At 50.0% G+C, this 13,351-nt stretch overlaps 2 protein-coding genes across 18 annotated transcripts in view; one reads left to right on the top strand and one right to left on the bottom strand.

Moving 5' to 3' along the window:
- Positions 1 to 9,216, top strand: part of ERICH6B (glutamate rich 6B) — a 56,396-nt gene extending 47,180 nt beyond the window's left edge. For 10 of the 13 annotated variants that reach the window (XM_072783044.1, XM_072783038.1, XM_072783045.1 and 7 more), the window contains 3 exons: positions 4,582 to 4,954; positions 6,885 to 7,069; positions 8,758 to 9,216. In XM_072783044.1, the coding sequence (XP_072639145.1) occupies positions 4,582 to 4,954; positions 6,885 to 7,069; positions 8,758 to 8,973 (774 nt within the window). In that variant the 3' untranslated portion in view covers positions 8,974 to 9,216. Of the gene's footprint in view, positions 1 to 4,581; positions 4,955 to 6,151; positions 6,697 to 6,843; positions 7,070 to 8,757 lie in introns of those variants that run through there. The other 3 variants (XR_012010179.1, XM_072783046.1, XM_072783048.1) reach the window with 3 other exon arrangements.
- The window catches only part of CBY2 (chibby family member 2), a 103,258-nt gene extending 92,544 nt beyond the window's left edge, over positions 1 to 10,714 (bottom strand). The window contains exon 1 of one of the 5 annotated variants that reach the window (XM_072783054.1): positions 10,599 to 10,714. The gene's annotated coding sequence lies outside the window, so the exon portion shown is untranslated. Of the gene's footprint in view, positions 1 to 9,159; positions 9,175 to 9,827; positions 9,981 to 10,598 lie in introns of those variants that run through there. The other 4 variants (XM_072783051.1, XM_072783055.1, XM_072783052.1 and 1 more) reach the window with 4 other exon arrangements.
- Positions 10,715 to 13,351: the final 2,637 nt, after the last annotated feature.

Raw genomic sequence — 13,351 nt, 5'->3', positions numbered from 1 at the left:
AGTGAGACCCAAAAAATCTTAAATAGCTGTCACATGGACACAGAGCTCATTACTTTCTGAAACAGTTCCCAAAGCTAAGAGGCTTAATAACCAGATGTATGTTTCTTGCTCATGTCACATCTGATTTGAGTCTCCTAGCTCTTTTGAGTGGTCTCTTTGAGGTTAGCTCCTGGGGATCTGGGCTCTTTCATTACGGGTCTCTGCCATCTTGGAGTCTTTTGTGTCCTGTTGCGACCAGGAAGTGAAGTCATGGTCTAGGCTTAAATTCTATCAACCAAAAGAAGTCACATGACATCACCCGGATGCAAGAGAGCTGAGAACTGTATTTCTGCCGTGCATCTGGAAGAAAATGAAAACAGTCTGCTAAGAGGAAAAGCAACCAAACATCTTAATGTAATGAGGGTGACCTCACCTTGGGGCAAAAGTAGGAGAGAACCAGAAATCAACACTGTCAACCAAGGTATGACTCTTTCAGCCTCCATGGAAGGAAGGGAAGGTTCAGTGTCCCTTCATCTCGTGGGCCTGCATGAAGGGAAGTCGGTAAAGCAGCCAGAACTACTGGCTGTAGACGGGCCAGAGAGAGAGAGAGCAGACAGAGAACTCAAGGGAAAGCCTCTCTAGGCTGTACCAGACATTGAATGGTGAGGGTGTAAGAAACCCTCAGAGGCCTTCAGCTTCCTCATCGCTAATATATCTGTGAAACCATTACTTGCTTTCTTACTCTAGCTGGGCTGGTGAACTCTGTGTTTCCCACAATCCTTGAATTCGGAGCTTTTGCTCCTGCAGCATATCTGTCCCCAATTCAATCTTAAATGTCCTTCCTGCAGCCAAGGGGAAGAAGGTTCTCATCAGGACCTTTAAGCAGGGGTTCTCTCCTAATGTGCCACACACGTCAGGCTGCCCAAAAGGCCCATGAGGAATGGGACACTGGGTTTTTTTTTTTTTCCTTTTTACAGATGGGCACTAAATTCTAGGTAGCTTGCTAAGTCAGGTAACCCTGTTTGTAAGTGTGTGCTGACCTCCAGGCCGAGTCCAGCCTGGCCAGCCCAGGAGCAGCAGCTCCACAGCAGGCGGGAGGGCTCAGGGACAGACAGGAGTTCTTTCATAGCACAGGGCTCTGCCTGAGAGGCCAAGTTTCCTCCACAGCAGAACTGAAGGAAGGGCCAGATATGGAGTCCCTTCTCTCTTACCTGTTAGCTCCTAGTTTCATACTTGGTCTGTCCCCATGCAAACAGAGGTGAGATTTGGGTTTATTTAGATAAACCACTTATATAATTCCCAGTGAGGGAAAATGTGACCACTCCACCTCTACGTCAGAGATTTTGCTTTGCCTGTGGGGTCCTCATCACTAGGAAAACGTCATTACATGACAGTTGAATTTGACAGGCAGAAAGCATCTCGATAAGGTCTGGCTTTCAGGGAATGTCTGGAAATAAGACCTAAAATACAAATATCCTCTCCTGTGAGCAATATCCAGAAACTTCCTACAGGCCATCAGGAACGAACCAACCCCAAATATCTTTACAAAGCACTTTTTTTTTAGGGTAAAGGGAAAAAGAGCAGTGATTTGTAGATTGAATGTGGAAAGTAGCTAGGAGCTTAATGGTCGGAGGTGGCATGTTCCTCGAGCCTGCAGGCAAGGGTGGGCTCTGGCTGGGCTCTGGCTCTCCTCCCACTGGATAAATCTGTGTAAGTTCCTTAGCCTCACCTTAAGGGGAGCCAATGATCATGCCTACTTCGTAGGGTCCTCGTGCTAGAAATAAAGTGTTCACCTCAGTGGGTGTGAGGATGAAACCAGTTTTCAGACCTTTGTAACCTCAAGAGGAGTGGTTTTCACCCAGATGGTTATGTTCCCAGGCATTCCAAGACATGCCCTAAGGTGCCCACAGCTCCAGCTCTTCAGATGGTTGTCTTTTTTTTGATTGTCCTAGATTTGGATATTCTGCTGTAAGCTTTCTTGAACAAAGGGGTCTTCAACTATTAAAAATAATAGTAGGAGAACCACTGACTTCCATTTAGAGCAACATGGGACACTAGATGACCCAAAAAACCTTCCCATTGCAAACATCTGAGAAATGTAGATGAGATGTAAAAAGCATCAGATGCAGAGCAGAGTGTGTAAGAACGGAAGAAAAATCATCAACACCAGAAAGAGAGAGAAACTGAAACATCAGAAGAGTAAGAGCGTGAGCAGGGTGTGAGTGAGGTGGGATGGTGTGGTGGGGAGCCGAGGGCGAGAAGTGGGAGAACAGTGCATCTTGATAATCCAGGCACTTGGGTGTTAATGCCCAGATGGGAACGCAAGACAAGGACATGTGTCCTTCGCAAGGAAATCACCATATGTGAAACAGCTCCAATAATTGATGACACACTGGCCACAAAATAAAACAAGCCTCAGCAAACACTAAACAGCTGATATCACATAGACTATGCTCTCTTACCTCAATGAATTTTAATAATAATAACATCACCCAAAGCAACTCATGCATTTGCTAATTTAAAAACTCACTTGCAAATAACTTGTGTGTCAAAGAAGAGATCATATTGGAAATTCAAAAATATTTCAAATGGAGTGAAAGGTAAACATCTCTACACGTGGGAAACAGCTAAAATGGTATTTTGAGAGCAACGCTATACTTTAAATGCTTATATTAAGAAGGAGAGGAGGATTGTGAAGAAGAAAAAAGATGAGGGGCGCCTGGGTGGCTCAGTGGTTGAGCATCTGCCTCTGGCTCAGGTTGTGATTCCAGGGTCCTGGGATCGAGTCTCACATCAGGCTCCATGCAGGGAGCCTGCTTCTCCCTCTGCCTATACCTCTGCCTCTCTCTCTCTCATGAATAAATAAATAAAACCTTCAAAAAGGAAAAAAGATGAAAACCAAAGAGCTCAATATATTCAAGGAATTAGAAAAATAAAATTGAGTACTATAGAAGACCCACAGAAGATAAAAGTATATAAAGGATAATAATAAGACTAAAAATTGATACAGTGGGAAACAAATAGAATAATCAAACCAAAAGCCAGCTCTCTGAAAGGCTAGTAAAATAGGCAAATCATCAGATGAGGTTTATCCAGGAAAAAAAAAGAGAGAAGATAGTCATAATAAAAAGAATGAAGATAATAAAGGGTTTTTTCTTAAACACCTTATGACAACAGTTTTAGGACTAAAATTTTGAAAATCTACCTAAAACAATGTCCTAGAACAATATAATTTACTAAAACTGATTCGAGAAGAAATTTTAAAAACCCTAGATAATGTTAATGTTATGGGTTGAATTATATCCCCCCCCCCAAACAAAAAGATACATTTAAGTCCTAAACCTGGTGCCTCCAAATGGAACCTCATTTGGAAAACTGGTCTCTAAGGATGTAGCTAAGAGGAGGCTGTGCTAAAGCAGGGCGGGGCCCTAACCTGGAATGACTGGTTCATCCAAGAAGATGGCCATGTGAAGACACAGAGACACAGAGGGGAAAGCACATGAGACAGAAGTAGACATCGCAGTGATGTATAGGCAGGCCAAGGAACCAGGATCCCATGTCATCACCAAAACCCAGGAGAGAGGCATTGAAGAAATTCTTCCTTGGAGCCTCCAGAAAGAACTAACTGTGCTGACACCTTGATTTCAGACTTCTGGCCTCCCCACCTGTGAAACAATAAGTCTCTGTAGCTTTAAAGCGCCCAGTGGTGTTACTTTGTTACAGCAGCCCTAGAAAACTAAACCAATAACTGGGGCACCTGGGTGGCTCAGGTCAAGATCTCGGGGTCCTGGGATAGAGGTCCACATATCCCTCAGTGGGGAGTCTGCTTCTCCCTCTGCCCCACCCCACCCCTCCTCCCAACTCATGTTTTTTTTTTTTTAAGATTTTATTTATTTATGATAGTCACAGAGAGAGAGAGAGAGAAAGAGAGAGAGAGGCAGAGACACAGGCAGAGGGAGAAGCAGGCTCCATGCAGGGAGCCCGACGTGGGATCCAATCCCGGATCTCCAAGATCGCGCCCTGGGCCAAAGGCAGGAGCCAAATCACTGCGCCACCCAGGGATCCCCCAACTCATGTTCCAATAAATAAAATATATTCATCAAAAAAAAAAAAAAAAAAAGGAGGGGTGTCTGGGTGGCTCAGTCAGTTAGGTGTCTGCCTTCCACTGAGGTCATGATGCTGGTCTTGGGATAGAGTTCTGCTTCAGGCACTCTGCTCAGCAGGGAGTCTGCTTCTCCCTATCCCTCTACTACTCCCCCTGCTTGTGCTCTCTGTCAAATAAATAAAATCTTTAAAATAAAAGAAAAAAGTAAAACAACCAATAACCATCAGGATTTAAATGATAATTTAAAATGCACAAAGAGTGATCCATTTCAGCCTCTGCCTCACCTAGACAAGTAAACTAAGGCCCTGAAAAGTCTCCTAGCCAGAATCCTCAGCAAGGTGGTGGTAGTGATGGGGGGAGGGGGTAGTGACAGGTGGAGTGGCAATGTGGGCATTCAGAGAGTAAATAGATCCCAAGCACTCTAGTGACAACCCCATGCTCTGAATCGGGATAGTGAGCCCCTGTGCACTTTTTATAAGCTCATCTTTTCTTCCCAGGTGCATGCCCATGATGGAAAATTAATTCTCTATCCCAGTGAGACTGTCTTCCAAGTTCTCCTTCCTGATGGATCAGGCCAGATACAGTATCCACTGAAGCCCAGGAACATTCACACTGACTCATATGGCACCTCAAAAGTCTGTGGTTCAGGGCTGGGGCGTGGGTTTTCCCAAGGCCCGCATCCTCTATGGGGCTGCTTGTGCCTTAACTGTCTTCCAGCTACCCGTCAGGAAGGCTGGCTATGCTCATCCTCAGCACAAAAGATAGAGAGTACACATACATCATTCTGGAAGACAGTGAAGAAAGATGTGTCCGGGCCCTTACCAACAACTGTGGCCATGCCACCTTCTATGATGAAAATGGAGAAATCTGGTAAGTTTGGGTCATGAGTCCCAAACATCCCTCCCCACAGAGAGGCAGTGTGGTTAACATTTGATTCCCAGTCCACATGGCCGGCCTCCCTCACTGGTTACGTCTCTCCCTTATTTGCTTGTGAATTCGTTTCTCTGACCCACACATGCTGCAAATGGGGAAATGGGTATCATGATGGCAGCAAGGCAGGTCCCTGACCTCAGGAAAGGCGCTCTGTCCTTGTTGCTATTGCTTCCCCAAGGGTGGAAGAGCAGAGACTCACAGTGACCACCAGTTCTATTAGCTCGGTGTCCTCTACACTTCCTGGTGAGAATTACCTTAGAAAGACCCAGTGCCCCTCTGTCCCACGTGTCTCAGAGAGGAGGGTATGGTGAGGGCTTCAGAGATGCATGTACTGTGCACAAAAACCAAACTTCTAAATATTTCATGATAACTGAACTTAGTTCTTAAGTTCCCATCTCTGGCAATTGTGGAAACCACCTTACCAGCCACTTCAAAATCTTTCTCCACCTTTTTGGGGTAAGTCCTCCATTTTTTTCAGGATTTCCCCCTTCCCCACTGAGTGATCATGGAGTGGGAAATGCCTACCATCTTGCATCAACTTTATACTTTCTTTCTTCTTGATAGTCAAAACCAGACTTTTTGCTTTTAATTCCAAAAAAATATTTTCACTCTCCCAAAACTGGTTTTTAAGAATATTTGTTTTAAAGATTTATTTATCTGAGACAGAAAGAGAGATGGGGGATGGGGAGGAGACAGAGGAAGAGAGTCTTCAACAGACTCCATGCTGACGTGTGGCTCAATCCCATGACCTGAGCTGACACCAAGAATCGGATGCTTAGCTGACTATCCCACCCAGGTGCCCCTTAAGAATATTTTCTGAGGTTGCCTGAGTGGCTCAGGAGTTGAGCATCTGCCTTTGGCTCAGGTCATTCATGATCCTGGGATCGAGTCCCTCATCACGGTCCCTGCATGGAGCCTACTTCTCCTTCTGCCTATGTCTCTGCCTCTCTCTCTGTGTCTCTTACAAATAAATAAATAAAATCTTTTTTCCGTTTTAAATAATATTTTCTGAAACATTCTTTGAGTTTTTTATTTTGTGGAGTTTGGGTTTTTTTTTTTTGTTTTTTTTTTTTTTGGCTTTTTGGGTTTGTTTTTCATTTTTTTTCTTTGAGTTTTTAAAACACTATTTCCTAGGTGACAACCTTGTTCTCAGAGCTCTCTGACCTGCCCTGAGGGCCTTTTGTATAGAAACTGATGTCTGAAGGGTAGAAAAAGCTACTGGATGCAAGAAGTACCAGGTAGTGATTGGGGGCAAGAAACTCAGCCAATTATCTCACATAGTATCTGGCCACATTCTGTAGGGCCTCTTCTCCATAATGACACTTACTTTCATGCCCTTAGGGAAATTAGAAACTACTTGTATTTTCTTGACAAAGAAACTTAGATTCAGAGGATATAAGTAAGTGACTTGCCCAGAGTCATACATAAAATCACGAGTAAAAAATTTTATGACATCGGACCTAGCCTAAGATAAAGCACTTAAAAAAAATTCCCAGGTAAGGCATACAAGAGATACCACATCTTCTCCCTCAATCTCAGCCCATCAAAACCCAAGGGAAAGGGTGACGCTCAGACTGGGGAAGGGCTGACCCCTCACCTTCTGGATTCACACTCTGTCCATCTGGTGTGGGCCTACAGATCTGCATTCTGTAAAAGCTTCCCAGGTGACTGTGCAGGTCAGCAGGGGTAGGGGAGCCCAGGCCAGGAGGACAGAGAGAAGGAAGGAGGCAGGGGAGGGAGGCTGGCCTGCACGCACCACAGGAGGGGGCTCTGCCCCTTGCACAAGAGGCCAAGTGCCATGGTTGCTTGATCCCTTCTTGGTCTAGGTTGAGCATGAGCCAAAACTTGGGTTACTACTTCCCCAAAGGCAAACACCAGAAGGCCTGGAACTGGTGGAATCTAACTCTTCATGTCCACGCACCTCCTGTCCAGTCCATCTCCTTGAAAATCAACCAGTACATCAAAGTACAAATAAGGAGCCAGGATAAGATCGCCTTCTGCTTCCGACACCAAAAGAAACACGTGTGCTTAAACCTGGGCACCAAGTACAAGGTAAGGTCTCAACTCCCTCTGCCAGGCCAGCACCCACTGGGCCAGGCCACAGGCCTCCCTCTGGGCCACATTCTGCATCACTGCAACCCACAGAGAACACGGCCACCTTCGCTGACCTGATGCTCCACAAAAGCGTTCATTTAACTTCTGAGCACCTCAAGGTGTGAGCTGAGGAAACAGACATCCTCAAGGAGCCCAGCCGCAAGCCAGACAAAAAAACCCCAAAGATGTCAACATGTGTTTTCTCTCTGACTCCCATCAGCCCTGTCAGTTGGCAGGAACAGAAACCAGGAGGAAGGAAATCTATGTCCGCAGGCCTGCCACTGGGGTCCTCTTCTCTTCTCTCCCAACACACTCATCTCAACATAAATGAGACCCTGGAAGTTCAGGGAGCTCAGCCCAGGCCAGGCAAGAAAGTAGCAAAGTGTGTTCATATCCTAGGGCTGCAGGACAAATTACCACAAACTGGGTGGCTTAAAACAGAAACTTATTCTCTCACAGCTCTGGAGGCCAGAAGTCTGAAATCCAGGTGTCAGTAGGGCCACACTCCCTCCAGCCGGCTCCAGGGGTGAATCCTCCCTTGCTCCTCTCAGCTTCTGGTGGTCCTGGGCGTCTACTGGCTTGTGGAGGCATTGCTCCTATCTTCTACAGTCACACAGCCTTCTTCTCTGTGCCTCCTGGGTGTCCAGTCTCCCTCTCCTTTCTCTTATAAGGACATCAGACATCGAATATAGGGCCCGCCCTAAGTCCAGGATGACCTCACCCTGAGATCCTTCAATTAATTACATCGGCAAAAACTCTCTCTCCAAATACAGTGACCTTCACAGGTCCTAGGGATTAGGAATCAGACGTACCTTTTGGGGGCCACCGTTCAACCCACTACAAATGGGGAGTGTGCATCCTGAAGTTCTGATTGAGTAGACAAGAAGGAAGGCTCCTGAGACCCTTCCCTAGTCCCAGAGCTCAGGAGAGGAATAGGCTGTCCTTGCCACCCCCCCCCCCCCCCGCAACACACAAGGCAGGCCTCATGCACTTTTTATGCCCATTATTGTCATAAAATGTACACCACATTGTTGTAAGGCTTAAATAAGATAGTGTGCATGAAAACATTTCATAAGGTGGATACACAAACCAAACATACTGGTACGATCCTTTATTACTTCTCCCTCCAGGAGGCCCTTTGCTCAGCCTCTATAGGCTACAAACCAAGGCAGAAGTTGGCCTAGAGGTGGCTTCCCTGGGGAGCAGTGCCTCATCCCAGCAAAATCCAGACATGCTCCAAGGGAGCCCAAGCTGGAAGTGGGACCCACTGGCAGACACTGTGGATGGCTTCTTGGCTGTGATAGGGCCTCGGCCTCCCTCTGTCCCTGTGGTAGGAATCCACAGGGAGAAGCCAGACACTCCCAGGAAGACACAAGGCAGGCCATACAGAGGCCCAGGAGCTGGTAACCCTCTGGTTAGGGGTCAGGCATGAGTGTGTGGCCTCAGCTCCCATCTCTGTAGCAGTGCTGTCACAGGCCCAGGCCAAATGAGTGAAGTGATGCTGGTGGGAGGGCTGAGAGCATAGATTTGCCCTGGAGAGACATTGCAGGGAAGACTTGGTCCTGTCAAAGGGACTCATCCTGGGGTGGGAAGCATGATGTCCAGGCAGCAAGTGTCCTCACCGAGCCTTCTGTGAATTCCCACAGTTCATAATGCCAGAGGTGCTGAGTGCAATGAGGCAGAAAGCCATCCTGGAGGTAGAATGTGGTTCAACTGCTCGGAAGATACAGGTCCTCCTGGGGAAAATGAGTAGGATCCTCAACTTCCTGACCATCCCTGATTTGGAAAAATTGATAGAGGACGCCCAGATTGTGCCAGTACAGCGCCTGGAACTGAAAAACAACCCTCACCTCCCAGAGTAAAGCAGTCACCAAACTGGGCTTCTCCAGCAACCGCTGAACCTCTCAGGAAACAGGAGCACCAAGGAAAACCCCAAAGCCCTATTTATATCTTTTGAGTATTGATTTGTAATTTGGACCTATCACAGCTCCTTGGTTTGAGAAAACAATCTGTGGCTGGCCGCAGAAAAAAACATAATCAGCCCTGACCTGAGAGCTCCGGAAGTAAGCCGCTTCAGGAGGCAGCAATACATGTCAACACCTGTCCCGCGTGCTTCCACTGGTCACTTGAACGCAGAAGCTCTTTTGCAGCCTTCCTGTACTCGGGTTGACTCAGGACCCAGGCTGTCTCAAGGCCTACCTGTGCCAGTTGTTGGCTATGTGGCCTTGGACAAGTAGCTTTATGCCTTAGTTTCCTCGTCAGCAAAACTGGGTCTAGATATCCCCGGAGGTTCTCAGTGACCCTCCCCTCATCACAAACACCCGTCTCCCACGCCTTCCCAGGCGGAGGGAGACCCACACACAGCAAGCCAACATCAAGCTACAGCAGGTCCCCTACACCGGGGGCTGGTCGGGAGCCCAAAAGGACACACACTAAAAAAAAAAAACCTTCCGCTAGTTGGGGCCTTTTTTTTTTTTTTTTTTTTTTTGTAAGATTTTATTTATTAGAGAGAGAGAGGCAGAGACACAGGCAGAGGGAGAAGCAGGCTCCACGCTGGGAGCTTGACGTGGGACTCGATCCTGGATCTTCAGGATCAGGCCCTGGGCTGAAGCGGCGCTAAACCGCTGAGCCACTCGGGCTGCCTAATTGGGGCCTTTTTGCTCATGGGTGACAGTCCCCAACTCGCGCAGGTAAAGGAAAACAGGAAATGAGTCACCTTGAAGGAAGGTGCAGTGGGTCCCAGGAAAGGATCGGAGGGAGGGAAGCCGCCGAAAGCTAGGGGGACTTTCGTCCTCCTCGTCCTGAAGACGCCATCTGCGCGCCTCACATCACGTGGCTTTGCTTCCCCGACGTCGCTGCAAGACCCCAGAGGTCACCAACCGGCCTCCTCAGGAGGCCGCTCCGGGCGCAGCCCCACGTGGGCCGGAAGGGCGGAGTTAGGTCTTGACGCCTGCGCACCGGGTGCACGCAGAAGTTTCTAGAAAAAGCGGGCACTCGGGCGCTGGGCGGCCGTGTGGCGTGGCCTTCACGCCGCCCGCGACACCGCCAACTTCCCAGGATGACCCGCGCCGCAGCCCTAAACCAAGACCGGAAGGGAAACCCCTTCCTCGCAGTCAGCCCTGGCAACCGGCCGTGACCCCGACCGCGACCCCGGAGCCTGCCGCCACCTTCGCGGCCCGGCTCCCCTGCTCTCCTCACGTCGCCACCGTGCAAGGCAAGGAGCCCGACGCCGCAGGGCACAGAAGCCCTTACCAGCCGCTGGAGGGGAAAGCTTCTAAGAAGGTCTCAGCAACAAGCAAGTCCTCCCCTCCCCCCCACGCTTGTGGCCGCTTGTTGCCGGCACCGCGCTGGCCCGGTCGTGTCCTCAGGCCCGCGGAGGACCGTGGAGGACCACGGAGGGTCGCGGGCACGCCCCCCGGCGAGGGGGCCACCACCCCAGCCCGCAAGCTGTGCCCACTTGGGCCGAGCAGCCAGCCCGTCTCCTTACCTGTGACAGGAGGGCAGTCACCGGGCTCACCTCAGACGCACACACCCGGGGGGGGGCGAGCGGAAGCAGCGCCTCCGCCCACAAGGCCCTGCGCTCGGCCTTCCGCCGCGTGGGTTCTCGCGAGCTCCAGCCGGTTCCCACGCCGACCTTCCTCCTCTCGCGAGGGCGAGGACATGTTCACGAACTTGCAGAGCTGGTCAGCAGGCGGCCTCGCGGAGGGGGTTTTGAGGTTGTTTTGTTTTTTTTGTTTTTTTTGTGTGTGTGTGAGAGAGAGAGAGAGGCAGAGACACAGGCAGAGGGAGAAGCAGGCTCCATGCAGGGAGCCCGACGCGGGACTCGATCATGGGACCTCGGGGTCACGCCCTGGCCCGAAGGCGGATGCTCCCCCGCTGAGCCCCCCCTCCGCCCCCAGGTGCCCTCGCAGAGGTGTTTGGTTTGGTCAGCCCCCTTTTTAAAATCTTTGGCTGCCGACATTTAAAAGACCAGAGACTTCACATAGGAGTAACGGGGGCTATGCACCAGCGTCACCAGAAACAGGACAGAGTCACACGGTAATCAGGGGCTTTGCACAAGGGAAAGCGAATCACCTCCCAGACTGGGAAGGAAACCAGGCCGCCAGCCGGGTGGCCGGGAGGTGCGCGAATGGAGATCCCACCCTCCGCACGCCCGCGGGAGGCCCACGCTGGGTGCCCGCCACAACACAAACTTGCTGGGCGTGCTTCTGGAACCCGGAGGTGCGAGAGCTTCCCTCCAGGGGCGCGAGGGGGGGCCTGTGTTTGTTCCAGCCTCGCCCGCTTCTGGTGGGTCCTGGACTTGAGGCAGCACACCCCAGACCTCACCCGGCCTTCTCCCTGCCTCAAAGTCCTTTATTTATAGGGACACCAGCCACACTGGATAGGGCCTGGTCCGCCTCGGTAGGGCCTCATCTTGACTAATTACATCTGCAACAACCTATTTCCAAATAAGGTCACGTTCCCAGGTACTGGGGTTAGGACTCCAACATAAGAATGCGCGGGGTGGGGGTGGGAGGGCATAATTCCACCTCCACCTGTAGCACCCTCTACGCGGCATACCCTGGGCCCTTCCCATCATTCTATCTTCAGTGACTTGGCAGGAAGAGGTGCTTCTCCTGAAAACGAAAATGAACTAAGTTGGGCTGTTTAGGAATACCAACCTGTTCAGTTGCACACAACCCAAGGGTTCCCTGCTGAGTGACAATCAGTGAGCACCCAGAGGCAAATGGAGCCTTGTCCAGTGCCCACAACATTACTAATTAATTCAGTCACTAATTAGGGCATGCAGCAAATACACACTGAGCTTTCACCAAGTGCTCAAGGCCCAAAGAGGAAAGAACAGGTTGTCTGCCTCCAGGGGAACTACAGAGACATCAGAGCAAGCAGTAGCAAAACCACAAAAGTGCGGCTTTGTGGAGAAGCACAGCAAAGCAGAGTCCCTGGCTGAGAGGGAAGGGACTGCAGAACAAAGAGGAGTGGAGGTGAGGGACAGGCTGCAAGTACCCAGGACAGAGGGAAGAACCTCAAAGAGCCCCCTCATCCCCCCACCAGCACCAAGGCTGAGGACAGAGCTGGAGCTGTGGCCTGCTGGCTGGTGGGGAATTTCACTGGAGTGCTGGGGAGCTGCAAGCTTCCCATGAGGACACCAGGAAGAGCACTGTACAGCGAGTGTCCCCAGACCCCCACACGCTGCCACAACTGCCGTGCAGAAGGAAAGAAAGAGGTTTGAGCAAGAGTCCCCTTTCCCCGTGCCCGGCAGCGTACCTCCAGCACCCTACAAAGCCTAACTTTGCACCTGCTTGCAAAGGAGCTATGTTCTCAGGGTCCAGTTCCAGAGTCTTGAGCTGAGAGGCTGTAAATCAATAGCTGGCACAGAGACTGTCTTCCTGAACCTGTCCCAAGACGAATGTGGTTGTGGTGGTGACACCAGGACCCTGCTACAGCACTGGAGTCTACACTATCTCCTGCTTTGAAGAACTATATACATCCGTGGTATTTCCTGCTCTTATCCCTCTGGTTCTCTGAGCCTCTGGTCTGTCCCTACCCAGTCCCCCATTTCCTCTGGGCAGAGCCCTTTCCTGCCAAGTGACAGTGATGTCTCCTGTTGTGTGCACTTGGAAGGACCTGGACAGGTCCAGAGGACGAGGAGTGGGGAGTCGAGGCCCGAAACACAGATGGGCAGGGGTCCCCATGCTGGCAGATTGTCAAGCTGCTGGCCAAGCCACCCGCAGGACAGAAGTGCTCCAGAGAGCAAGTGACAAAGTTCCTCTTTTCTGAGAAGCAACATTCTCTCACCAACCAATGAAAGATTCTCTACGGCCCGAAGGTTGACTATTCTTTCTTTTAAGGTAATAAATAGCAGAAGAGAATTTACAGATACGGGATTGGTGGGGATCCCTGGCTCAGGGTGGCCTGGGCCTTTGGCCCAGGGCGTGATCCTGGAGACCCGGGATCGAGTCCAACGTGGGGCTCCCTGCATGGAGCCTGCTTCTCCCTCTGCCTGTATCTCTGCCTCTCTCTCTCTCTGTCTCTCTCATGAATAAATAAAATCTTTAAAAAAATAAAAATAAAAAAATAAAGATATGGGATTGTTAAACCAGGGAGAAAATAAAAACTCATTTTTATTGCTACTTCCCTAACATTAAATTACCTTCCAACTAATGAAGCATTAAGAGGCTTAAAAAAAAATGTCTTGGGATCCCTGGGTGGTGCAGCGGTTTGGCGCCTGCCTTTGGCCCA

Source organism: Canis lupus, chromosome 17 (genome assembly GCF_048164855.1).
Source record: "Canis lupus baileyi chromosome 17, mCanLup2.hap1, whole genome shotgun sequence".
NCBI lineage: Eukaryota > Metazoa > Chordata > Mammalia > Carnivora > Canidae > Canis > Canis lupus.
Note: the sequence above shows the minus strand (reverse complement) of the source record. Positions and strands in the feature narration are given on the sequence as shown.